Source organism: Pectinophora gossypiella, chromosome Z, assembly GCF_024362695.1.
Source record: "Pectinophora gossypiella chromosome Z, ilPecGoss1.1, whole genome shotgun sequence".
Classification (NCBI taxonomy): Eukaryota; Metazoa; Arthropoda; class Insecta; order Lepidoptera; family Gelechiidae; genus Pectinophora; species Pectinophora gossypiella.
This window is the reverse complement of record NC_065433.1, coordinates 21,588,630-21,614,446: the sequence shown is the minus strand read 5'-3', so window position 1 is coordinate 21,614,446 and position 25,817 is coordinate 21,588,630. Positions and strand designations below refer to the sequence as shown.

Below are 25,817 nucleotides of genomic sequence, written 5' to 3'. Positions count from 1 at the left end.
GCTATAGCATAACTGATAATTAAAAAATATATAACTATTTATTATAAGACTTAACTGATAATTCTTCCTGCACATTGACAGGAAGTCTGATAAAACTGTTGTGTTTTTATTGTTATATCTGAAAATACACTGTTATTTTTCCTGATCTGTTTCCTAATATTGACTGTTTACTGTTCTCTGCTCTTAACTTCATTTGTTCTTTGAATATTATTTAGCTTTTTCGTAATGTCAGCCCGCCATTTTTTTTTTGTTTTGGTTTGCCCATACAGCCATGTCTTACGTATTTTTTTTCTTGATGATTGATGAAATGATGAAAGATAATGATGATGAAACCTAAGCCCCCACCCTCGGAGTAGACTTCTACTCCGAACCCCAGACGAATTAACTCAAAAGTCCGCATAAACTTTTGAGTTATGAAGCGGCTTCCTGGCACGAAGCGAAAATAGGCAGATACACTTTGTTTATTGAATACTCCGATATAATAACACTCGCGAATGTCTTCCGACTAACTTAATGCGATCATTAACCACAAAACACCACTTCGTATTAATTATTTAGATTATTCAATGAAGAAAGCAACTGTCCCGTTCCCGTTTCCCGCCAAAAAGCCTGTCAGCCCGCCATAAGTATAAACTTTTTTCTGGCCAGTGATGTATGACATAAATTACCTACAAATCGATTACTCGAGTAGAAATAAAATCGATATGATACGTATTATTATGAATTTGATTATTTAAATTTTAGAACAGATCGAGACATTGCGAGGCAATTTAACAAAGGCCCCACATTGGTAATCGAACCCGAATGTTTTCGTAAGATTAACGCTATAATCATTTGACCACAGAAACCACAAATATTATCGAACAAATTGTTATTGTTCCACATTCCCCGCATATTGGCTAGTGTATTCTGAACAACTTGAGATTCCCGCACTTTGGGGACTTGTCGATAGATTGGCAACCATGTAAACTTATTTTTTTCTTCTACGGCTTCAGCAGCTTAAAAGGCTACTAGGTTAGAGCCATGAAACACTTAAAAAAACAACTGTCAAATGATTTTTTTTCTTCGGACACATATGGGCTAGGCTAAAATCACATAACCATAATGCCTAGTCATCAGTCTGTCAAAGCATAAATGTCAAATATTTTATTTGGTCTTGATTTGGTCGGTAGTGAACAACCCCTCCGCTCCGCACATGGTCGTAGTCTTAAGTTGTAGCTTAGGGTTGTAGTATTTATTATTCCATGCTTTTTTCTAAGTCCGGAGTCTGGAGGTCCGGGTTCGATTCCCGATGGGGACATTGTCGAAATCACTTTGTGAGACTGTCCTTTGTTTGGTAAGGACTTCTCAGGCTTGAATCACCTGACTGTCCGAAAAAGTAAGATGATTCCGTGCTTCGGAGGGCACGTTAAGCCGTTGGTCCCGGCTAATAGCCGTAAAAACATCTCCACCAACCCGCATTGGAGCAGCGTGGTGGAGTATGCTCCATACCCCCTCCGATTGATTGAGGGGAGGCCTGTGCCCAGAAGTGGGACGTACATAGGCTGTTTATGTATGTATGTTTATGTGTTTTTCTAAGTACAAAGCGTGAGCAGTCAATATGAGTCAAAACAAAACATGAACTGATTGAACATGAACTTTGTAACCAGAACCAGGCCAGAAACTTAAAAAAAAGTTTTCGTGATTCCTTTATTGTCAACTTGTTGTCAACATTGTACTCAAGTACTGAAGACTAGGCAGCATAGTCTTAAAATCTTAGCCTGTCCCTTAAATAGGCAAAAGGAAAAAAAATCGTTTCCTTCGTTGTCATGTCAGTCAAATCAAATGAATAATAAGTTCTTTCTTCGTAAAAACTACGTAGTCGAATGAATAAATATTTATATTACTTTTAACCCACTATCTTACACACTAAAAAAATCCATATAATATGTGAATTTAAAGTAACGATCTTACTAATTGCGTAAATTACTGTGTCTTATTGGTGTAGCCATCTCAGTAATTAACTGTGGTGGGATGGAGTTGTTCAAGCAGGGTAAGTGTAATAATTGTATTTTGATTCATTGCATTAATGGCTCTATTTTCCATGGAATCGAATTGTGTTCTGATGACTTCTCCTGATTGTTCAATCAGGAGATTGTGCGAAGTACAGCGAACTCTATCAAGGCCGTGCTATCCCGTACCTGGCACCTACTGCGCGATACTGCGTTGTGTTTAGGCGCCGTATACATTGCGCCTGTTGTGGGTGTATCGCGATATTTGTCATATCAGAATAAAAATAAAACGTTGTTATCGTATTATTTGCGACTTAATTGCGTGACGCGGGCAGACGATTCCAATCAGTCGAACAGTGTGGCCGCGATCTTTGTCCTCTCTGTGTTCAATTAGATTGTTCGCATTGACGCGCGAATCCAACCTTACGATCGCACTTGTTAGTATTGTTATGAGTGGTAGAGTGTTATTCTTCTCACATGTTATTTTGTTAGCTGAAAGAACTAATCTGGAGATTGCAAAAGTAAGTTTACCATTGTAGTTTTTCACACTAAATAATACATTGACAGTGACATGAATAATTGAAAAAATATTTTTTTTAATAATGGCTCATACTTCATGAGATCTAGTGAGTCATTGTTTTCCTTAAAAACACCATCCTTGTCACATATTAATGTTAATCGATTGTCTGTTCAATAAACTAGTTAACATTGTATTGTATTACATAAACAAGTTGCTTCTGTAATCAACAATGACTGGGGTAGGTAGTGCCATTTTGTGAGAGTTGTGACAGTCATTTTAATATGGATATGCCTCCAAATTCTATTTCTCGCAATACAATATCGGAGTATTTATTAAACGACATTTGCCTTTGGTGAATTAATTTAGTATTTACAGACTTCAATTTACATATTATCAATTTGTGATGTTTTATCACCAAATTTTTATTTTGTATATTTATCTGTTGATTGCGGCCTGTGCCCAGCAGTGCGATGTTTATAGACTAATTATTGCAACAACATTCTGACAGTTATAATATATACACCCACTCCTTGCAAGCAATGGTTGTGGTTGGAATTGATGTAAGTTTATTAGCTGCTTATTTTACTTTGTCTGTCTATCCTGTGCCTATACAGTCTTCTTGTTAGTTAAAATTTTATAGAATAGTGTTGTTAAAATATACTTATTGCGATATATTAAGCAGATTCAGTTTCAGAATTTGTGTATTGTGTACCTACCTACAATGTATACAAACGAATTACCTACATAGAAGGTAATTACTTGAGATTTATTACATAATTTCCCATGGGAATTTTAGGGTAAAAAGTATTGTACTTTCTAGTTTCTCTATAGGATTTAGGTGTAATCTTATGTATACATATACATATGTTCTAGTCTGGGTCTATACCGGGTGTTAGTGCTAACAACCGTCTGCCATGTGGACAATTTCATCCAAATTCGTTTTATGCGGCGTAGGCCTTTTATGCGTATTTCAGTCACAAAGAAATATACTTTCACATTTATAATATTAGTAGGATTGTACTTCTGATATGTCAAACAGTTTACCTTATTTTAGTACAACATTTGGGATGATAGATATAATGTAGAATTAACGTAATCTCGCAATGTCGAAAAAATCCTGTGGTCATAGCCACATTAACATCAACATTCAATTTTATTGACTCTAAATGGAATTGTAGGTAGTTCCTAATCACTGGTAATCACCCAATCAATTTCCGTTTTTTAGTTATTAGAAACAAAATCATTCAAAATGTATAGTAATTAATTAATTAATACTTAAGTTCTCATTTGGTTGAATTAATTTTATGTTCAAGAACATAATTAGTAATGAAATTTAAAAAGTAGTGTCACTTTTGCTTAATCTGTTCTATTCCCCAATTAGGGTATTGTGAAACAAGCTTGACAGATTGAAGAACATCTACATGCATTTTATTTTTAACCCCACAAATGGGTGAATATGTATATATAATGGGTGAATGGGTGTGCCAAGTTTGGTGGAGAACTGTCATATAATTTTTTCGTGAAAAATTGGAACCGAGGATCCTTTTGGATCTTTTTCATGTCGGAACCCAATTTTTCACGAAAAAATAATATGATCGCCACCAAACTTGAAATTTTGATATTCACCCAAATACCTATTGTATATCTTAATTTTTATATTCTACACATGTAAGCCTCCCCTCAGAAAATCAGGACTGCTAAGAAATTCTTTACAGAAATAAGTTGTAGTCTATTACTAAATAAATGTATTGTTGTATTGTTTGCAGGCATGAAGGGTCCATCAAGACCGGCTCCTAGTGTTCCTGGGGTGGGGGTGAATAGATACTCGCCTGTCACCAACTGGAATGACGATCCCTTTGGTGCTGATGTATTTGAGCCCAACCCCCAGTACATGCAGAAGAAAAAGCCCCCACCACGCCCTCCACCACCCAAAGTTAACCCCAAACAGCCAGATGTGCCGCTGAAACCATCCCATTTTATCAGGAAGCCTACTGTCCTGTCCTCTCTATTGTCTCGAAAGAACAAAGCTGCAGTAAATAGTCAAACTCAAAATGGCAATGTTAATATAATTTCTCAGAGTCTCACTGAGTATAGCAATGACTTAGATGCCCATAAGATGTTTCCTAAGTGTGAACCAAAGAATATTCAAACAGGAGCATTGATAGATTTATCGTCTCCCCCAAGCTCACCCACCTTCACTACAAGGTCTAGTAGTGATGGTCTCAGTGTGGACAGCTTTGGTTCTGATGCCACAACTTCCACTAACCATCACAATCTCCACAATGGCGGCAATGCTTCGCAAGCCGAGAGCGGGTTTGAAGACGATTTTGATCTCTTCTTAAATTCTAGAAAAACCTTGCCTAAGGAGGACACATTAGATGATTTTGCTGCAGTAGATCCTTTCTCACCTACAATAAAGCCTCCTGTAATGAAAAAACCTGTACTCAATAAAGATTTCTTTGATACACCTGGCCTTATAAATAATCAAAATGCAGTGTCTTTACTAAAGGGGCCTACTATAATACGTGCTAAACCTGCTCGGCCTAAACCCCCGGACAATTCTGCTTTGCTCAAGAATACATTTGGCGGAGGATTTCCTATCTCTTCCATGACCATAAACACCACCACACCCATTCAGAAGGTCTGCAATGGCTTTGGAGACTTCGTAAGTAGTGTTTTCTGATCATTGCTTGTAATGCTGTGTTACTAAATTATTTAGCAGAATAATTTAGTCTTCCTAATTGTTACTAGTTTAATGTGTACGAATTAAACTAACTTCCTGTGAACTCTTTGTTGCCATTTAATATGTGTGGCATAATGATTATTGACTTAATTTCAAATGTACGTAGACTGAAACGTACGTAAATTGAGGATGAAATAATATAATATGAACCCAAGTACAGCCAAGGACTCTATAAACTGAAATTAAATATTTCATACAATACTCTGATCAGACTTATCTACTTTTTATTGTGTCAATTTGTGTCTAGTTGTGACAATGAAACTAATAGATCACAAATAGCAGTCATTGACGTTAGGTACATAATTTAGAGTTTATAGCGGGCTTTTCAATAGAAAACACACTGTTATATTACAGAATATTAATGTTTCAATTCCATGATGTAACCGCCTTGCATGTGCAGCCTCTTCATTATTTATGCTGCGATGCTCAACAGCTATTAGTTTGGCGCGTTACTGTTGCACGATAATTGATCACTTCATAAGAATGATGAATATATTAATTTATTCTCACTTTAGATATCTTGTATTACCCATTGTTCAATGCTTGTCCAGCATTGTTGTAATTACACATATTACGTCTTACAGTCCTACTCTACACAATACAACCTCCCTAACTCTTCTTTGTTGAATATATTCTTTGTTTATTCTACTTGTAATTGCCGAAGATATCTCTGAAGATAAGATAATAGTTAATGCGTATCTATGTTAATCGGATTAAAAGTATGTTATGATTCAGGAAGGGTGTTTGCCTTGATTGTTTTAGGAATCTAAGCCTTTGAGTTGGGAAGACGAGGGTTCGCCGGAGCGGGAGTGGTCGCCGCCGATGCCGTCGGTGCCGCCGCCGCCGCCGCCTGCGGCCGACGATGACCTGCCGCCGGAGTGGTGTGGCGACGCCACTGCAGACTTGTCCGAACCACTCGCTCAGGTCCCGGATTTAGACGACGAGCCGCACGCTATTGCCCTTTTCGACTATTTTACCGATCATCCCGACGATTTATGCTTTTCGGTGAGTATTTGTATTGCAATGCTTGTGTATTTTGTGTATGACTTTCGAGAACTTGTCCTAAGCACTATTGTGCGCTTAGAAAAATAAGGGCGTAGCTTTATCGATCGAAAACGATTATCAAAGTGTGGTGAGATTAGTCACTAAATCAGCCGTATTGTTGTGATTACTAGTAAATTGGTCTTATGTCAATAGGTAGTTGTGTTGTAGCAGACTTAGACGATGAGTCTGTATTTATCAAATGTCTTATAAACTGTGATAAGAAAGGCACGTTCCCTGCCTTGCACCTTTGCGTATGTATGTCGTGTCACTACACTGAAAAAAATATCTCCTGACTGATTTGGCTTCTCGACTACTGCATATAAAAATAAAAGTCGAATATCTTCTAATTTATTTGTCACCATATTCTGATATTTGGCGAAAAATTCTGTAGAAAATAATAGTACATATTACCGTGGCACTGCCACCAAAAATAGCTTGTAACATTTTAACGGCAGACCGACAAATTATGATATATGGCGACAAACGACACGGTATTTTTATATGCATTTTTTTCTGTGTAGTTAGTATCCCAATTCGTTATGGCGGCAGTGCCAGGATAAGGGACATATTGATAAAACTGCCGGTTTCGCTCCGCTACTTCAATACACATATTGTACATTTAATAGACTTTAATTACTTACTAAGATTAAGGGCGTTTTTGCACTAGATCTGGTTCGACCCGGGGATTGATATCGGTTGTCGTGCCCATACAAATAGTTCCAGGAACCGTCATTCTTCGGATCCGTAATTCACGGATTCGAATCGGGTGTTGGGTGAAAACACCCTAAACGCCGTATTCGTATAAATTACGCAACCCTTGAGCTCGGGTCGGACCGTGTAACAGATTAGCAAGTGGGCGGGGCTACGATCTCGCTATAACATAAAGTCTACCTACACCCGGCGCGTCAAGCCCGATAAATCCCGTAATGTAATAAACTAATAAGGCCATAGAATTCAAGGCTAAATTAAAATATTACACTTAATTATGAATATAAGAACAAGTTACTATTTTCCTTATAGTTTTCCGTGTACGTAGCTTTTTACATAAAATATCTACATATATGGATTGTGGTGTGTTTTCATGTAGATGTAGGTGTCATCCATTTTCTAGAAACTAGTAAATGGGCCACACGGGTTACCCTAATACTAAAATCAAACTTAGTTAACTGTTCTTTTAAATCTATGATTTTTTTAGATTCCTTGTGGATTTTGTTGAAAATGGGGATATCCCATATACAGATTATCCGAACATTAAAAACAATTTTGGGATACCTATCCCATACGGGTTATCCCAACTTCAAAGTCATCTGTTTGTTTTGTTTATATCGTGTGGCGTGAAGCCAAGTGCGTTGCTATTTAAAGACCTATTACGTAGATATAAGTTTTCTCCGTGCCCATGTCGACTATGCGCCTCTGCAATGCAAGTTCAAGGTGATTGCTTACTGTCGTTATTGTTCGCCTCGCGCGGGTCAAAGCGGCGACGTCGTCTCCTCACATTCAAAAGAGACTATTATGATATGACAATTTATAAATAAGCATTCATCGGAACTGTTATTTGTAATGAAGGATTTGCCTGGCTACGTTCTACGAAAAATATATAGATGGCGGTGTACAGTAGCCTTCGTTTAACCTTCTAATTTCATAGCTAACAGAGATATGCATGTTTTATCTTTGTGTTTGGGTCAATTCAAATTCAAAAATATCTTTATTCAGTAGGTAACATAGTTACACTTTGAATCGTCAATTTTTACATAACGAACGTCTCATCCGCCTAAAACTACTGCAGCTTCTCACAACCTGTATAGCCGGGGAAAAGAAGCTGCAAGAAAAACCTCGGCACAGGGCCCTAGACGTTCTTTAAAAAAATAATAAACATAAAAATATTGATATACAATTGAGTAATTTAGCTGCCTAATATCAGTTCTCAGACAGTTAATCCCATGCATTCATATCTTCTAAATAATCACTAACTTTATAATAACCTTTTTTGTAAAGTTTTTGTTTAACTACTGTCTTAAAGCAGTTGAAAGGCAAATTCTGAATGTCAATGGGAATCTTATTGTAAAAACGTATACATTGCCCCTTAAAAGATTTAGTAATCTTATGTAATCGACTGACTTGTAAAGCAAGTTTATTCTTATTCCGGGTATTAACAATGTGCCGATCGCTATTTTTTGCAAATAATCCTATATGTTTTTTTACATATATTAAGTTTTCAAAGATATATTGTGATGCCAAAGTTAAAATATTAATTTCTTTAAATTTATTTCTAAGTGACATCTTGGGTCCCAATTTGTAAATCGCCCGAATGGCTCGCTTTTGCAGAACAAAAATGCTGTTCACATCTGCAGCATGACCCCACAGCAAGATGCCGTACGACATTAGGGGTACAAATGATGATCCTTTTTATTACATCCAGGCACAACACATCTTCCGCCCATTATTATTCTGATCAAAATAAAGAGAAGCAATATAGATAGCAACATTTTTCTATATCATATCTGATCCAAATATCGTAGTCTCTGCCTACATTATGTTTTTGAATAATTATACGTACTCAAGCAATGATAAAATGCTAATTATCACGTTAAATTTGTATAACGCCATCTATATTGGTTTTGAGGAAGGTGGTCTGGAAAGTCATTCATTGAAACGATTCTACGTTTCAAATGATGATGTTAACCCAGCCAGTGGAAGGTTAAATAAATATTGCAGCGTGGTTATAAGTTATTGTACGCAGTCATGTTTGCAGCCATGTAACGTACCAAATACTGCGGTAGCGTCACGGTAACGTAAGCGCAACTACCTTAATTACGTTTTGATTTCTCTAGGCCATATTTCTTGTTGTTTGAACGACCCACGATGGCTCAAGTGTTATTTCGTAAATACAGTGTTAATACATAGCATAAGCTCACGACTATACAGAGTGTTAGTGACATCGTAACGAAAACTTTGAGGGATGATTCAGGCCATGATTCTGAGTTAATATCAAGTGGAATTTTCCGTCGCAAAAGTATGGAACGGAAAATAATTTAAAAAATCACAAAAATTTTCATGAATTTTCCGACATAAAATTCCACTTAATATCAACTCAGAATTATGGTCTGAATCATCCCCCTCAGTATTCGTTACGGTGTCACTAACACCCATACCTACTTGTATGGCTACCTGTGTGTACTTGTATGGGGTGTAAGTGACATCGTAACGAATGCTGAGTGGGATGGTTCAGCTCATTATTCTGAGTTAATATCAAGTGGAATTTTCCATCGCAAAAGTATAGAATTGAAAATAATTTAAAAAAACTAAAAAAAAATCATGAATTTTGCGACGGAAAATTCCACTTGATATTAACTCAGAATCATGGTCTGAATCATCCCTCTGAGTATTCGTTACGATGTCACTAACACCCTGTATAATTGGGATATCCCAATTCGACGTAAGAACCAAGTACCCACACCTCATCGAGCTTTTTGTTAGACCAACGTGATAGGTGAGCCGTATCGCCGTCTATAATGGTCGAGCCAAACTGTGATAGTGAAAACTGCACATTCATACATAAATAAAATACAAACGCCAGGTAACTCCACTGTAGGTATTCATTTAATTAAATTATTTAGAATTTACAGTAATTAATAATCCAATAACTAAGTAAATAGTGTGTTGAAACGCTTTATAAGGGGCCACTGTGAGCTTGCTTGGCGATTGTAAAACATTGTTTATTGATTTGACGCAAATATGCTTACGTCAAGAAAGTGTAAACCCAGATGGCCGTATGACGCTCCGGGCTTCTTGTTTGGGGCGTTTACGCGCTGATTACTGGAATTGTTTGATTTGTCATCGCGTAGACGTAGGTATATCCGCAATGTACCGCCTGGCCGCATCAAATGATAAATGGGTTTCATTGAGTCGATTGATAGCGCGCTGACAGGAACTTGTTATCATATCACATTCAGACTTCCACATGTACGCGGCCAGCTATGTCGAATAATGAACATTGTTTTTTTTTTAATACAGGTTGTGCGCTGGTGCTCAAACCTTTTATTTTTATTAGTTTACCAACCCCTCTTTACCAACATCCACTTTATACATAAATTAGCAAATGCAACAGGCTTCTACTGTATTTTCATTTCTAAAAATGCGATTGTATATAGAAACCTACCTATATAAACATATTATGAAAAGCCTATATATGTCCCACTGCTGGGCAAAGGAAACTGGAAGGAGTATACTTCACCACGCTGCTCCACTGCGGGTTGGTGGCAGTGATTTTAAGGCTAATTAATAGTCGGGACCAACCGCTTAACGTACCCTCCGAAGCACGGAATCATCTAACTTTTTCGGACAATCATGATTCAGACCTGCAATGGTGCAATGTCCTTACCAAACAAAGGACAATCTCACAGTGATTTCGAATGTTCTCATCGGGTATCGAACCCGGACCGTGAGCCAAACGCTCTAACCACAAGACGACAGAGGCTGTTCTTACCTACCTAGGTGATATTTTCTATTCTGAGAAAAGTCATTAAGCGAGTATTCAATGACCTGTTTTATAATTGCATTCGCGAAGCATTGCGTGTTGCATGATGATAATAATACGACTCATCATGCTCTATAACCCGTTGTCAGAGGTGAAGTCCTTGATGAATGGATTTCGTCCGAGCGTCTTGCTCCCATTACAGGCTATTGTACTGCTAGAGTTCAATATTGCCATCTTTGTATTTATATTGTTATTACAACAGTTGCTACTGTCACGTCGCTATGACCTAATGACAAGAGAGAAGCAGCGTTATTGCTTTTATGCGAAGTTTTTATATTATTAACCACCATACAAACTACATGAAAAGGGACACATCCACACTCATAAAATATTTATAAATACGAAAGTAACTCCGTTATTGTTATACTTACCCTAGATCGCTGGACCGATTCGGAAAGCCTGAGACGGTTGCAGGGTACTTTCAACAGACGTAGTACTTTATCGAAGATCGAAGTAATCATAGTGACTTAATTCCACTTGTTTTTACTGCTGTTAAGAGCGAGCGTTGCGAATATAATTCCTATGAATCTTGTTAAATTATGAACGTGGTGACGGATGCAGCAGAGACTTGGTTAAGGGAGCTTAAGCTGGATATTTGATCCAAGCAGGATACTTGTCTGCCATACGCAATAATAAATGAACGTGGTAAATGTAGGTATTTATAATAGTATTATTTTTGCAGGCGGGTTCCAAGATCAAGTTGATACGGCGAGTGGACGACGAGTGGTTGTACGGTGGCATGCGGAGCGGCGTGTGCGGACTGTTCCCCGCCAACTACGTGGAGGTGAAGGTGCCGCTGCCGCAGGACCCGGCCCCGCCGCCGCGGCGCCTCGCCTCCGCCACCGCACTCTACGATTTCGAGCCCGTGCAGCCCGGCGACCTCCGATTCCTCACCGGCGACACCATCAACGTCATGTATAAACTCAACGACGAATGGTACTTCGGAGAATGCAACGGCCTCAAAGGACAATTCCCCGTCAACTACGTACAAATGAGCTAATTACCAACACACCCGATCTCATCCATTTAAACTGGTTATTCAATTCAAACGTCTTCGCCAACACGAAGTGACGTCAAAAGTTTATCACCGATGCCGATGTGGGCAGAGTAGCTATCAAATGGAACTCCCTCCCACATTCTCATCGTATTGTGATTTTATTGTGGTATTTATGAAATTGCGAGTTTCAAATTGATGTGATAAAATATATAAATTGCACGAAGACTGATATATACCATATCACGATGCCACTATGACGTGTTTGCACCTTTATATCCAACTTGTTTGAGTAGTAATAAATTGTATTCTCGTGCAGTAAATAATTTTTGAATGTATTTTAATATCCTAAACTATAATTGGATTTAAGTAATGGGTATAGTAAGACTAGTGATGCAATACGTCAAACCTTTGTGAAGCCATTTTTACATGTACAATTTAATCATTAGCGTTTTCGCACCATTGTTGCCATAATAACGTAAACTATCCAATAATTAATTTAATCGATTATTGGAATGGCACCTCATGAATTTTTTAAAAATAATGACAGGTCGACTGAATGTAAATATTTGTGCTTGTATAAATACGCCTTCAACATAGAGTATTAATATATGTTAGCTTGTAAAGGTTGTGTGTATAGTCCTAAATATGATCTGAAGTGTAGTTGCGACACTGTAATTATTATTTTGTATTGTTAATATTATCGACCAAAATGTAGTATCCATATACTTTGATTTACAAAGTGTGGTTTACCATATGTGGTGTAAAACTGTTGATATTTGGATTTTCATATTCGTTTTGTAAATAATCATAAGTGAAACTGATAATATCGTACACACCATAAACAACACATTAGAATGACGCGTAGTATTAGGAATTAACCTGTTTTGCGCTAGAAAACTTAATGGTAATGGAGTTGTAAAGACAGTAGCTTCCCGGTCATTATCGCAGCGACGTGTATATACATAGGAATTATCGAGACACGTTAAACATCACGCTGATTCTGTTATCAACGGGCGAGGACACAAAGTGTGACGTACCGATATAACAGTACTCTACCGTATTGTGATTATGTGTAAAACATCCAATACAAGGTTCCTTTTCATCGTCAGTGCTCAACAGTGGTCTACAAAACGCAATATCTTCCAATAGCCTATATTTCTGGGTATATCTTTTATAAAATCTACACAATTATTATTTAATGTTTACAAATATTTGATCATGATGAGTATATGATAGCTCAACGGGTTTTGTCGATAGGTAGAGGATGATAGGGGGGATAGGTCACAGGGATGGATAAAATAGACGCTTTGGAAGCGTCGTTATTAAAGCGATTCTGTTTTTTCGATAGCCTATTACCCTTTTAAGTCCAGTATCTAGTGAGTACTTCCGGGATCTATTATTATCAATGTTACGAGCTTATTCTTAAGACGACAGTCTTCGCAGTAAATTAAGTAAATCGTTTCGTTATCTCCGCGGTATTATTGATAAACGCGAGTAGTATTTTGTATATTTTAACAGTATAATTTTAGTTACTTTTTGTGTCATTTATATTTTAAGTTTATTAATTATTTGGAGGGACCATTATTCTGAGTGCCTTAAGCATTTTCAACTCCGGTGAAATATATGTATATGATGAATTATTTATCTACTTACGTAATAATAAAATCTAACGCTAGCAATGAGTTTTTTTACGATTGATCCAGCAAGCGAGTTAACTGACTTACTTCATAGAGGTTCCAATATGTCACAGACACTTAAATAAAACACCTATTTCGCCACATAAAGTGAGATTAATTATTTGAACAAAAATAATCTATAGGTACTTAAAATATTTACAAATCCTTAATATTAAAACTTAATGTCAACATACCCTGTTCGCTTTTCAACCGTTGCTTTGTAACTAAATATTCAAAATCTTAGGTGGCAAGACAACATTCCGATAATAGATTTATTAAGATGCTTAAATTTCTAAAATAATCATGTATCGTGTACATCTCCGTTCAAAATAGGATTATCACACTAAAAATCTCAATTTTTCGACAACAAGTTGAAAAGGGAAAAGAGGGCGGGATTTTCTAATGTAGAATACGTACCATATATTTGATATTAACTAATTGTCTAATAACACAGTCCCGAACATTGTCCTACCGTATCCTCCAAAATAGTTCATTAAAATAACTAACACCATCATCATAGATGAAATATTGTTATTGGTTTGCTATACAGTCCCCGGTCCGCCGGAGGCCCGTGTTGTTCTATGGAATATAGTACATTGTTCACCAGGGGGAAAGTGACTGATTACGGCCGACTTATACATAGTGTTTTAAACTACACTTACAAGGAAAATTAAGTCTACTAATCTTCTTCTATCGTGTGGGTTGTGAGGTGGATTACTAACCCCATCACACCTGGCGTCAGGGTTACTATCGAGCCGCCAAGGGCCCTTGACATGGCTCATGTAACGATTTCTAACTTACATCGTTTAGTAGTAACGGACCAACGGCTTCGCGTACCTTTATCATCTTTCTTTCGGAAAATCAGGTGATCAGCCGATGTCCTATAACCAAACTAGGGATCACAAAGTAATTTTAGTGATGTGTCCCCACCGGGATTTTACCCGGGACCTCCGGATCGTGAGCAAAACGCTCAACCACTGGACCACGGAGGGTACTAATGTTTTCAAAAGAATAAAAAAACGGACGGTAATGGTATTTCATATTTTTTACAACATAACATTACTGTCATAAGTATATTATGAATATCCATTACTATCCCCTTTCTAAATTTAAATTTTGTGTCTACATTTAAAAAGAAACGGCTTCGTGGCAAAATATTAGAAAAAATTATCATCATCTCCCTAGCATTATCCCGTTTCTCACAGGGTCCACCTACCTGACCTGAAGTTTTATTAGGTCAGTTTTTTACAGAAGCGGGTGCCTGTCTGACCTTCCAACCCGCGAAGGGAAAACCAGCTCAATACAGGTTAGGTCACATACCTCCAAAAATGGATTTCTCGGGAATTTGGGTTTCCTCACGATGTTTTTCTTCACGGCTGAGCACGTGAAAAAAAAAGAAACTAACTGTAACTGTCTGGTGAATTTCAATATAGCGGACCCTGTGAGAAACGGGATAATGCTAGGGAGATGTTGTTGATTTTGTTCAGCCACGCCCCCGTTTTCTTACCACTAGTAACATTTCGCCATGAAGCCGTTTCTTTTGAAATGTTGACACAACATTTAAATTTAGAAAGGGGACGGTAATGGATATTCATAATATACTTATCTTCCGCTTATTTTGAATGACAGTAATGTTATGTAGTAAAAAAATGTGAAAATCCATTACCATCCGTTTTTTTTACTCTTTTGAAAACATTAGTAGCCTCCGTGGTCCAGTGGTTTGAGCGTTGGGCTCACGATTCGGAGGTCCCGGGTTTAAATCCCGGTGGGGAAACATCACTTAAATCACTTTGTGATCCCTAGTTTGGTTATAGGACATTACAAGCTGATCACCTGATTGTCCGAAAAAAAAATAAGATAATCATTTATATAGGAAAATGATTAGCTATTTTACTCGTAGGTGTAGTATAATTCGGGAGCAGAGCAAGTAATCGGTCACTATCTCTGTGAATAATGTTCTATAGTTATACAAGAGCGGAGAGGTATGTTTTACGCGAGTGCCGAGTTAAATATCGAACTACCGAAGTAGTTTTTCTAACATTGACTACTGAGCGTAGTTAGAAAGCACAAGACATAAAACAAATTTCCAGTCGTGTAAAATATACAACTTTTCACCTCTACCAGCGAGAAAAGTTTTATAGGTTATACCTACCTAGCTAACCTGATCACATTCCACATTTGATTCGCGCCATTTTGTTTTATAAGTACGATTATTTTTTTAGATATATTTTTCTCTCTAGTGGATAAAACGTGCTTTCCTACGATGTTTTTACGTGGAAAAAGCACCCTTTTCGCGTTGAAGAGGTGAAAAGAGCATTTTCTCTATGAACGCGACTTTCGCTATGGTCATATTAAAAATAGATTACAAGTATTGAATAACAGCGTCACATATATATGCGCGTGCGGGGTAGGCGCCTTGGGTAGTCGGGCACCGGTCGCGGTTAGTCCATCTATCACATCTGAAGAGGAAAAAACTAATATACTCGTATATCCATTGACTATGGCTAGAACAATTCAAGAAGCTTTATGTCAATCCTCCAAAAGACCTGCTACTCCTGGGGGACATACTTAAGGAGCAATTTTAGCAGGGCTAACAGACACCGTGCCAGCCATGCCAGCATCACGACCGCCGCTCGTCACCCAAATGCACCCAGACCGCGCGCGCTTTCTCTTTCTAACAGTAACTAATGTTGACATTCAGGTACATTAAATACACACCAATTTTTATGGTTGTAAAACTATACACTCTATTGTTAGTTGAAACCTTTGTTGAAACGTATGTGAATTAAAATCAATAAGCAAAGTTACTTTGAACAATATAAAACTGACTAAAAATTGAGAGTAGAAAATAATGAAGGGTTTCATGTAAATATATCTACACGATGATCAGTAAACGTAATGTAATGAAGTTATGAATAACCCGTCGGAAATATTACCGCATTTTTCGAATAGCATAATATTATATAGGTATATAACGCATCTTATTAATCGTATTTTTTTAGAAGGTAATACATTATTTCTTATTTACATAAGCTGGAACTTCTGTATTTATCCATAGCAAATTCCGGCGAGGTGTGCAGATATTTCCAACGGGTTGTACATTTATGTGATTGATTGTAACCAAATACCTCTATATTTACCATTTATATAGGAAAACCTTTTATAATATATTATTATTTCCCTATACATGTAATAATGTTATGTCCTAATATCTATGTTTCGGTAGATAAATATTTCTCTGGGTATTTCTATACACTTAACTGCACTTTATTGACTTCTATTACATTGATTTATTGGTTCTACGTTAGACTAATAATTTGCAAGTACTAACTATAGCAGATCGATCCTGGATCGAGTCCAGGAAATGCTATACGACAACGTACATGAGAAGCACAAGACTTAACTTTCTGGTCCTAGGTTTGCATTTGATGCGTCGATGTATTGAATATTGCTCCTTACAAACATCGAAACAAATCACGCTTTGCGCAGCATATTATATCATTAACTTTCTATCGCGTATTAACCCAACACGTATTAGATCGGTTTTATTTTAGAATTTAGAAATATCAAATCAAGAATGTTATAGCTTCAATGTTTTAAAGACAAACAATCACGCAAGTAGTCGGTACTAAGTGGTGGCTGTAACCATATAGGTATCTAACTAACATTGGTAAGATGGGAATACATTATAAAATTTTTGATGCTAAATGAAATTTTTACCTCCATAATCTAATTGCAGTATATGGAACTGAAATATTCAAAAATATTTTTACTTTTAAAGTGCCTACAACTTTAACCAAGTCATTTCGATATTTTAAATAAAAAGTGATCGAGCAAGAATTGATGTACTAGTACAAAATGTTAACATAAACTATCAGATAAAGAAGTATCTGGAGTAATGTTTGAAATCACTAATAAATTAACGTGTAAAATGTATTAATAACATGTATAATTATATAAATTCGATTATCAAAATACCTTGAATTGCACATGCCAAATTATATTAAACTAAAATTACAAAATATGTACATTGTATCCATTCCTCTTCACATAAATACCAATCATATAAAAAAAAAATAGCGAGGTCGACTTCAATAACAATCCTTCGAACTCTTAAAAGTAATCCTAACATGTTGCGTTCTTAAACAAAAGGAAGCTTGCAATATTCATATAGTGACTCTATTATACGTAAAAAAGCAGTTAACATACAACTTTATTTGTCAGTATTAATACACTTTAGTTTAAAAGTATGTATATTTACAGCTCTTAGCAATTCTTGAAAAAGTTGAGTCATGCATTTCTCCTATTATAATCCGTTTCATTACTTACCTAATGTAGGCTTATCCATGTAAATGTTACTTGTTGAGATTTGAAGACGTTAATAATTTAGATATATGGTATTTACAAGGTGTAAGCCTGTGATTCTGGCAATTCAAAGTAGATTTAGTCTGGCCTGTATATGGGAATCTTCGGTATGAATTCGATGAGGAGTACATACTCCATCATGGAGGAGGAGTCGCAGTGTTGCTTGGTGATCCGCCAGCGAAGCCCGAGTTTGTTGTACAACCTGCTATTCTCCCACTCCAGCAGCTTGTTCAGTGAGTGTTGCGTCTGGAAGCAGATAAAGCCATCATAAATCGCACTGTTAGATATACTATGATTACCTAATAACTTGTATTATTTGGGTATAAATTACGGCATATACTATATTATATAGTAGTAAAGTGTGTCAGGGTTGAGGCAAATGCAATTCTTAATCTCCGCTTACCCCGGTGGGGAATAGGCGTGAGTTTATGTATGTGTTGCTAAACATATTCTGTACATTTTCTATAACGTTTCTGCTCGGAAGAAAAAGATTATAATTACGTGATGAATTAATCAGCATAAGCATATCGTAAGGGATTATCTGTTATTTATAAATAACAACTAAATAAATAACATGCCTATTTAAGGTGGTACATACATACAAACTCAAGTTTATTTCCCACCGGGGTAAGCAGAGACTATGGAATTCCATTTGCTTCGATTCTGACACACTTCATCTTCAGAAAACTTTTCACTTTTCTTTTAAGGTGTTCTTCTTTGCGAGTCGGTGACGATCGATGCTATGTTTTTGCTGACCAATAGTTGGCCACGCTTACGGCATTGTCAGTGGCTTCGTGAAGATCTTTAATAGTATAGGTGTACTAAGGTACTAAGGGTACTTAGGACAGCACAAAAGGCGAGCCATAGTTTGTGGTGATACTACACAGTCACACTCATTGCAACCACCATCCAGGTAGGCCCCCACCTGTAGAGATTATCCTTGCAGCGGCCAACCTGCGTCCGGAGGCTATTTATGGACTTCAATGTCGGCTACGCTAGATTTTTTTCAGGTGGGAGGCTTTTCGATGGATCAATAAAAGGGGTGGGAGATCACTTCTGTCGTCAAAGATTTAAGCGGGCTTGGCTAGGTTCGGTATCTAACGGAACCACTTCTTTAAGGAAGCTGTGACGACTTTTAAGCCTTTGAGGCACAGAAATGTTCTACAGCGCCAGCCACCTCCCGTCGGATTTCAGGGGGTGCTGGCAAGAGGGTACAGCATATAAACCGGTGGTAATCATACAATTCAATATAATCACACAAATCTTAAGACATCAATACCAAGTGTGGCTGCTTCTTAAATGCCTGCATCAAATAAACTAATAATCTACAAGCAGTACAATGTACTTTGAACTGGATTTTATTTATACTTAATAACAAGTTATCAGTTTGAGAACATAAATAGTAAAGTGACATACCTACCTACTATTTCAATTTGACGTTATCGACATAATAAAATCTATGCAGATTAATTTTGACCCTGATGACATTGCATAGTCAATCACATACTCTACTACCACATCAAATATAGCATGAATAGAATGTTAGCTGTCAGCATAGTATGTGCCTGATATGTCTCTACCTTTCATACTAGGCTCTGTGCCACCGTCGTACTAATGCTGCTGCTTTTAATGAAGGATAGAGAGCGCCACAAATGTCATAAAGAATGTTTAAGTTGTGTTGTAAAAAGCTAAAAAATGAAAATAATCTACTTTATAGTTTGTGGCACAGTCTCCATGGTCTAGTGGTCAGAGTGTTAGGCTCCTGAATAACCAGTAGTGGAGCAGCGTGGTGCTATGTTCCCTATCCCCGTCAGTTTAATAAGGGACCGTTCCCTTAACACAGCCGCCTGTGCCCAGCAATGGGACGTATAGTCGTATAGGCTTTAGTTTGTAGTTCGTACGTGCGTAAAATCGAAAAGTTATGTAATATAATATAATGGCAATACATACCCTTTTACTAAGACATATGACGGGCCAGAGAGAGCATCCGAGAGTGCAGCAGCAGCACACGCAGCCACAGAACAGCCATTTCACGTTGACCGGCAAGGTTTTCTTGAGCACACTGTTGATCCGCGACACTGTGGCCTGGTACTCTTCTGGTGCCACTCGAGACTGCAGCCCCGATGGGAACTCTGTGTTGAAGCGGTTGCTCAGACCAAAACTGGAAATATACAGGATTTTCTTATAGAATGGTAGTCAATAAGAGACAGAATTTAATGACCTTTTGCTAAGGGTAATTATGTAGCGACCCACACGGGGTGGAAGGCAGAGATGCGGGGAAGAAACATGTTTTTATAAAAAACTTCAGGAAATATATCAAATGGAAGATGGTGTTCAATTATATAACATGCATATCTATTGAAATCGTCTGTGTGCTACTGTTACTTTCAAGCCTCAGCTTAGCTTAAACACTGTATACATATATACACCGCTGCAGAGGCTAGAGGATACCTTTGTATAAACAACAAAACAACATACAACAGACATATTATTTATAATATTAAATATTATTATTTATAATATATAACATTTCATTCAAATCAATTCAACAGCCGACAAAACAATACATTTTCTTGATAAGAAGTTCATGGTCCATTACATTTTACCTTATAATTACAGAGATGTTTCCAAAGCAGTAGGATTCATATCTAACAATTTTATATAACTGGATTTTATGCATTATATTTTAAAACATCGATATTAAATAACTAAGAAATTTTGCTCAGCACTCCAATATAAATCATTCACTAGGCTTTTACAGTTTGTAAAATATTAGTAACCGCAGAATGTGTTATTAGCATCTTCAAATCGCAGTGAGTATCTTTGATATAGGTTTGAAATTTATAAATCATTGAACATGCATACCCAAGATCTTAAAGATCTTTATAATAATGAGCCTAGAAGTGTGGTTCTACCAATTGCAATAGTGATGGTGAAAGTGTGACTTACTGATGTACTACTCTATACAGGCTACATTACCTTCCCTCTCTATACCCTAGTTAGGACAATTTGATTACGAGAGATTGGAATGCCAGTATAAATAAAATTGAGAACCGCAATATAGATACACTACAACAGAACTAACTCTATTTATCGTTTTCATTACAACATCTCGGTCTTAGAATATCAGGTTTCTGACTTTCCTTAAATTAAAAAAAAAACATATTATATAAAAGTCCCACAAAAATGATATTCTATTAACCTATCTCTTTGTTTTACTCTTTTCGGGATTGTTTTTTTTTCAATAACTCAATAATATATTAATTGATTACGAAATAGATATTATGTTGCATAATTAAATTGCCATAGACATGCAACAAACGACTCAGCTTGTAAGCAACTTTCCATTTTGCATATTAACAAACAAAATACAACAGCAAAGCTTCATGTAACAAGGCTACAAAGGACACATTTATCACAATAGCAATACAGTGCATTCACAATTGCTTTTATTTGCAAGGTAAGGACTCAATGATGGATTCAAATCTCATACTTTTGTCATGGTATAATCAAGATGAAGAAATATGTTTGATGTTTTCAACATCATTTGTTGGTTGAGCTTATCATTTTACAGAGAGAAACATATACACAGATATATTTAAAGTTTAAACAGCTACACAATAGGCGCATTAACATAAACTACTATGTTGAGGAAGTTCTGTAAGAATTATTCTAGGGATTAAAATTTAAGATATGAATATACTAAAAAGAGTTTGTAAAGTAAAGGTGTGTTTATTTCATGCACATACATTCTTTGCTAGTTTAAGAATGGTGTCTTTGATAATGATGGATTGTTATCCCATATATTTTTGGGGTCTTATAGTTGGGGTTAAACATTAATATTAAAAAGCATAACTAGGTAGGTATTCTCAGTATTTATGATCTGTAATGTGAAGTAAAGAATTATAGATAATGTAAGTATAAGCTTTATATTGCAATGTTGTTGCAAATAAATATCAACAATTGAGAAAGTATTATACAATTGGCGATTGGTCAACGCATTAGCTGTAAGAAAAAGTCCTTCAATGTCGAAGGCAGTTTATATGACAAAGAACATCGAATCGCTTGTGCAATGTCGCGACGAGAGGCGACGAGCGCTCGGGGCTCGGGGGAGGCCAGCTGAGCGTGCAATCTGTAAGTGGTGGTGCCAAGCTGGTGGAAATGAAACCTTACACTGTCATATTCCCAGCTCCACGGACGATGATTGGATCAGGTACTAACGTCACATGTGTCTCTTCTATATTTTCTTCACTTTCTGTTTCATCTGGATAAATTGCGTCAAAATCTGCCATTGTAAATAATCAATAACACCTCTATTTAATCAGTCAACACATAACAAAGCACTGTTTTGTAAGATTTTTACACATTCATGGAAAAAGCAACACGAACAGTGACGTTTTCATAAACACAAATAGTTGGGGTTGCCATTTTGTTGGAAATAGAACCCCCATTGTTTTTAATTCTGTCTTGAGCTTCGTTATATCTTTCAATTTTTGGTCAAACAACTCAAACATGACTTACGATTAAAATATGAAATACCTAATAAAAACAGTGCAGTAATAACACAGTCAATTCTTGGTTGATTTGTCAGAAAACCACAATCATCCACCGATTCTTCGAAAAATCGAGTATCACTCGCCCACACCTCAAGCTATACCCTCATTGGTCCAACCAGTCCCTTTGTTGTCTTAGTGAACAACCTAGGTATATACTAATTGAAGGAACTATACTTACTATAAAATTAGGACTATTTTTCTTTGTGCTAGAATATTGGAACACTTACTAAAAGGTACTATTTTACTTTGTGCTAGACTATTGGGCATATTTTTAAATTAGCAACACTGATCTGATAAGTGTATTCTTAGCTCAATAGATGGCAGTATTTCCAGGCAGGCAGGAAAATGGTTTTGATTTGAATACAGAATTTTGAATATTTGCTCGCTATGAATATTTGATGTACTGGCATTTATGGATAGACACTGTCAAAAGTCATTGCTTTACAATTTACGTTAAAAATCTACGTTACGGTTTTTACGTCGTCCTACCTACCTATATAAAAGCTGGCGTGTAGAGAGAGAGGGTGGTTTCAGGGATGAATACCTTCCCAACTAGATTAGGCTTTAACTGTTTTTCACGGAAGCTTTCCCAATACCTAATCATGTTTCTGTCTGGAAAACTAATATCGTCGGCTGACTAGTCTCCTTAGACCTACATGTAAAATCAATTTATCACGGATTGAATAGGCTTTCTAAAATATAGGGTTGTCTCAGCTATTCCTGGAGCGTTTTGCTTAGAAGGCAATTTTACGCCATATTTTTTGTGTAAATTACGTCATCGAAAACCAACTTGAGATCTAGCTGATTCGGTAAAGGTCATCAAGAAGTGCACGAAGTGGGTTGCCTCGTCCTACCCTAGCACTTTCTATAGACCGACCATTTGACCTGCTTATTTATTCTATTTAAAACGCACCTACTTTTTATTCTATTAAATTTTTCACAAGTAGAAAGTACAAGGCTTGGTTACCTAAGCAAGTGCTGAAAAACTGGCTGCGTACCTACAAGTAGATCCATTTTGTTCCATGAACATTCTTTACTTTGTACGTTTTCTATCCTTAAGCTCTTTCCACACTGAGGCAATTCCGCGCTTTGCATTAAACTTCCTTTCCTTTTTAATTTTTAGGTATAAGCAGTAAAAAAACGGTGGTGAAATTCAAAGGTTTCGCTTGCGACTTCGTCGGGAAAACTCGGGTAGGAACCGCGACACGCTAGTTAAGTAATACTTAAGTATTTTTTCGACTCTAGAATAGTCAAAGAAAAAAGCAGTATAAAATTCACGTTACTTACCTTATTAAAAAAAATTCAGTAGTGAATGTGTTTCTAAATCTTCTTCTATCGTGTGGGTTATGAGGTGGTTTACCAACCCCATCAATCCTGGTGTCAGGGTTATGGCTCATGTAATGACTACTTACTTACATCGGTAAATAGTACCCGGGACCAACGGCTTAACGTGCCTTCCGAAGCACGGATCATCTTACTGTCGGACAATCAGTTGATCAGCCTGTAATGTCCTAGGGATGACAATCCAAACTAGGTATGACAATCTGATTTCTAAATAATAATAAGTCTTATTCTACATTACAGTTTTCAGGGATTACCTACACTTGACTCTACAGGTAATACTACTATAATCGTCGTCCTATTTCCTTTTCTATAACAATTTCAAAATACTTCGCATTAATATACGCGATGTGGGATTTCATTGCCAGTTGAGTCTAAAAATAATTATTAAGAAATTGAAGGAAGGCTTTAGCCCGCCCTTACCGGTTGTAGTGCTTCCATTGCACGGGGCTGCGTGCCACCGCAGCCGCTGAAACTGTATAAATACGCAGCAGGCGCCACCTTCAGGGACATAACGATCCCAGAGTCCACCGACGATGAACACTATGGAGGTAACCATCGCTCCAACACCACCATACCATCATGCTGCTGCTTCAAGATAGGTACTTACCTATTTAGGAATCAGTTGCAAACATTCAGTGTTTTTTTGTTTCGGCAGGTATTTTTCAACGGTCTAACAGTGTGTGGAGCCCTGGCTGGAGTGGTGCCAGTTGCTACGGTGTCTCCATATTCCCGTCACCTGATAGGGTATATGTATATGACCCGGCTCGGCACTGTCGATCCGGTCAGCTTCGCCGATGTCGCTCCCGTTTATGAATACGAAGCCTATCCTCAGTAAGCCTACGGATACGACATTGATTATGACATGATCAGTAAGTTGGGACATTCAGCCACTAAGAGTGAGAGTGTGAGTTTTGAAAAACGTTGCTTGGAACAATGTTTGTTTTCAGTTGAGCTGCCCGTTGACGCCTATGAGAAGGGCCACGCTGGTGATGGAGCGCTGGGATCGTACTCTATAGTGGAGCCTGACGGCACCTGGCGCATCGTGGAGTATACAGCCGACTTCTGTAAGAAGTTCAACGCGGTCATGTACACAAGGCGGCTGTGCTGAACCCAGCAGCTACCCCAGGCCCCCACTCCGGCACTAAGCTAAGCAACCTGCTTTACAGCGAGCATGTCCCTTCTACTGCTGGTATTAGCACTGGTGTAGCGAAGTGAATTTAACGTATTTTATACATAACGAAATTTTCCGATTACGGCTCTTGTATACCTAGTCAAATATATTTAATAGTAAGTATAGTGTATTAACCAATGTATTTATTGTTAGTAGGTAGATTAAATAAAAGTGAGAAATCCCCCTTATTTGTTTTTTCCAATAAACCCGAATGGGTACACAAATCTCTCTCAAAAAGAACAACACAATATCTTAAAACCTAGAACCTAACGTAAACACTTATATCTAACTAGATATATCGACTGTTGTCTCTTATAATTTTCAATGATACTGAATAAAAAATGAGTAGACAAAATATTAACAAAAAAGTTATATTATACCTCATCCGACTACTAAATAATATTTTAAATGCGAAAGTAACCCTGTCTGGCTGTTTGCTACCTTTTCATGCTTAAACCACTTAACTAATATTGTGGAGATAGTTAGAGAACCAGGGAAGAACATAGGATAGTTTTCATCTCAGAAATCACCCCCTAAGGGGTGAAAGGGTGGTAGAAAAAACGCGCGCTATTAATCGAAGTCCACCCGAACAAGGTCCTGGGGGCGGGCGGAACGCTAGTAAGTGTCTATCAAATATAGAAAAGATCCAAGAAGGTATCGTCGACAGTTATTTTTGCAATAATCTTGAAAGGCTTTTGCAGTATACATACAGACAGAAAGTTCCAAGTTGGGATACTCATTGTTTGTACATTATAACATATTATACCAGATTAGAGCCCATTGAGCTCGCCATTTCTTCCGGTCGACTCAACAGTGAGTGGGAATAAAAGCTTTATTTTATACTGTCTATTTTCACTAAACATTTTACTTATT

At 37.1% G+C, this 25,817-nt stretch overlaps 2 protein-coding genes and 1 long non-coding RNA gene across 4 annotated transcripts; 2 read left to right on the top strand and 1 right to left on the bottom strand.

The window, feature by feature from the left end:
- Positions 1-1,792: 1,792 nt before the first annotated feature.
- Positions 1,793-13,507, top strand: LOC126379980 (SH3 domain-containing protein 19). 2 transcript variants are annotated; one of them, XM_050029025.1, is made up of 4 exons: positions 1,793-2,032; positions 4,278-5,176; positions 6,017-6,259; positions 11,518-13,507. In XM_050029025.1, the coding sequence occupies exons 1-4, from the start codon at positions 2,014-2,016 to the stop codon at positions 11,833-11,835; spliced, it is 1,479 nt and encodes a 492-aa protein (XP_049884982.1). In that variant the 5' UTR covers positions 1,793-2,013; the 3' UTR covers positions 11,836-13,507. The 2 variants fall into 2 exon arrangements, with proteins under 2 accessions (XP_049884982.1, XP_049884983.1); XM_050029026.1 differs by lacking the exon at positions 1,793-2,032 and adding an exon at positions 2,270-2,512.
- Positions 13,508-17,081: 3,574 nt separating this feature from the next.
- On the bottom strand, positions 17,082-22,263 carry LOC126379990 (cysteine-rich hydrophobic domain-containing protein 2). The gene is made up of 3 exons (XM_050029036.1): positions 22,047-22,263; positions 19,824-20,034; positions 17,082-18,119 (listed from the first exon to the last, which is right to left on the bottom strand). Exons 1-3 carry the CDS (start codon positions 22,163-22,165, stop codon positions 17,952-17,954), a joined length of 498 nt encoding a protein of 165 aa, XP_049884993.1. The 5' UTR covers positions 22,166-22,263; the 3' UTR covers positions 17,082-17,951.
- A 1,714-nt stretch (positions 22,264-23,977) lies between these two features.
- On the top strand, positions 23,978-25,132 carry LOC126379992 (uncharacterized). The gene is made up of 2 exons (XR_007568412.1): positions 23,978-24,642; positions 24,721-25,132. It is a non-coding gene; the product is annotated as an uncharacterized LOC126379992 (long non-coding RNA).
- The last annotated feature ends 685 nt before the right edge of the window (positions 25,133-25,817 follow it).

Coding starts and splice junctions, on each gene's coding strand:
- LOC126379980 (XM_050029025.1), top strand. Junction 5,177..6,016: donor GCAATGGCTTTGGAGACTTC/GTAAGTAGTGTT, acceptor TGATTGTTTTAG/GAATCTAAGCCTTTGAGTTG. Junction 6,260..11,517: donor CCGACGATTTATGCTTTTCG/GTGAGTATTTGT, acceptor TTATTTTTGCAG/GCGGGTTCCAAGATCAAGTT.
- LOC126379990 (XM_050029036.1), bottom strand. CDS start 22,165: ATGGCAGATTTTGACGCAATTTATCCAGATGAAACAGAAAGTGAAGAA. Junction 20,035..22,046: donor GGAGCTGGGAATATGACAGT/GTAAGGTTTCAT, acceptor GTATATTTCCAG/TTTTGGTCTGAGCAACCGCT. Junction 18,120..19,823: donor TCATATGTCTTAGTAAAAGG/GTATGTATTGCC, acceptor ATCTGCTTCCAG/ACGCAACACTCACTGAACAA.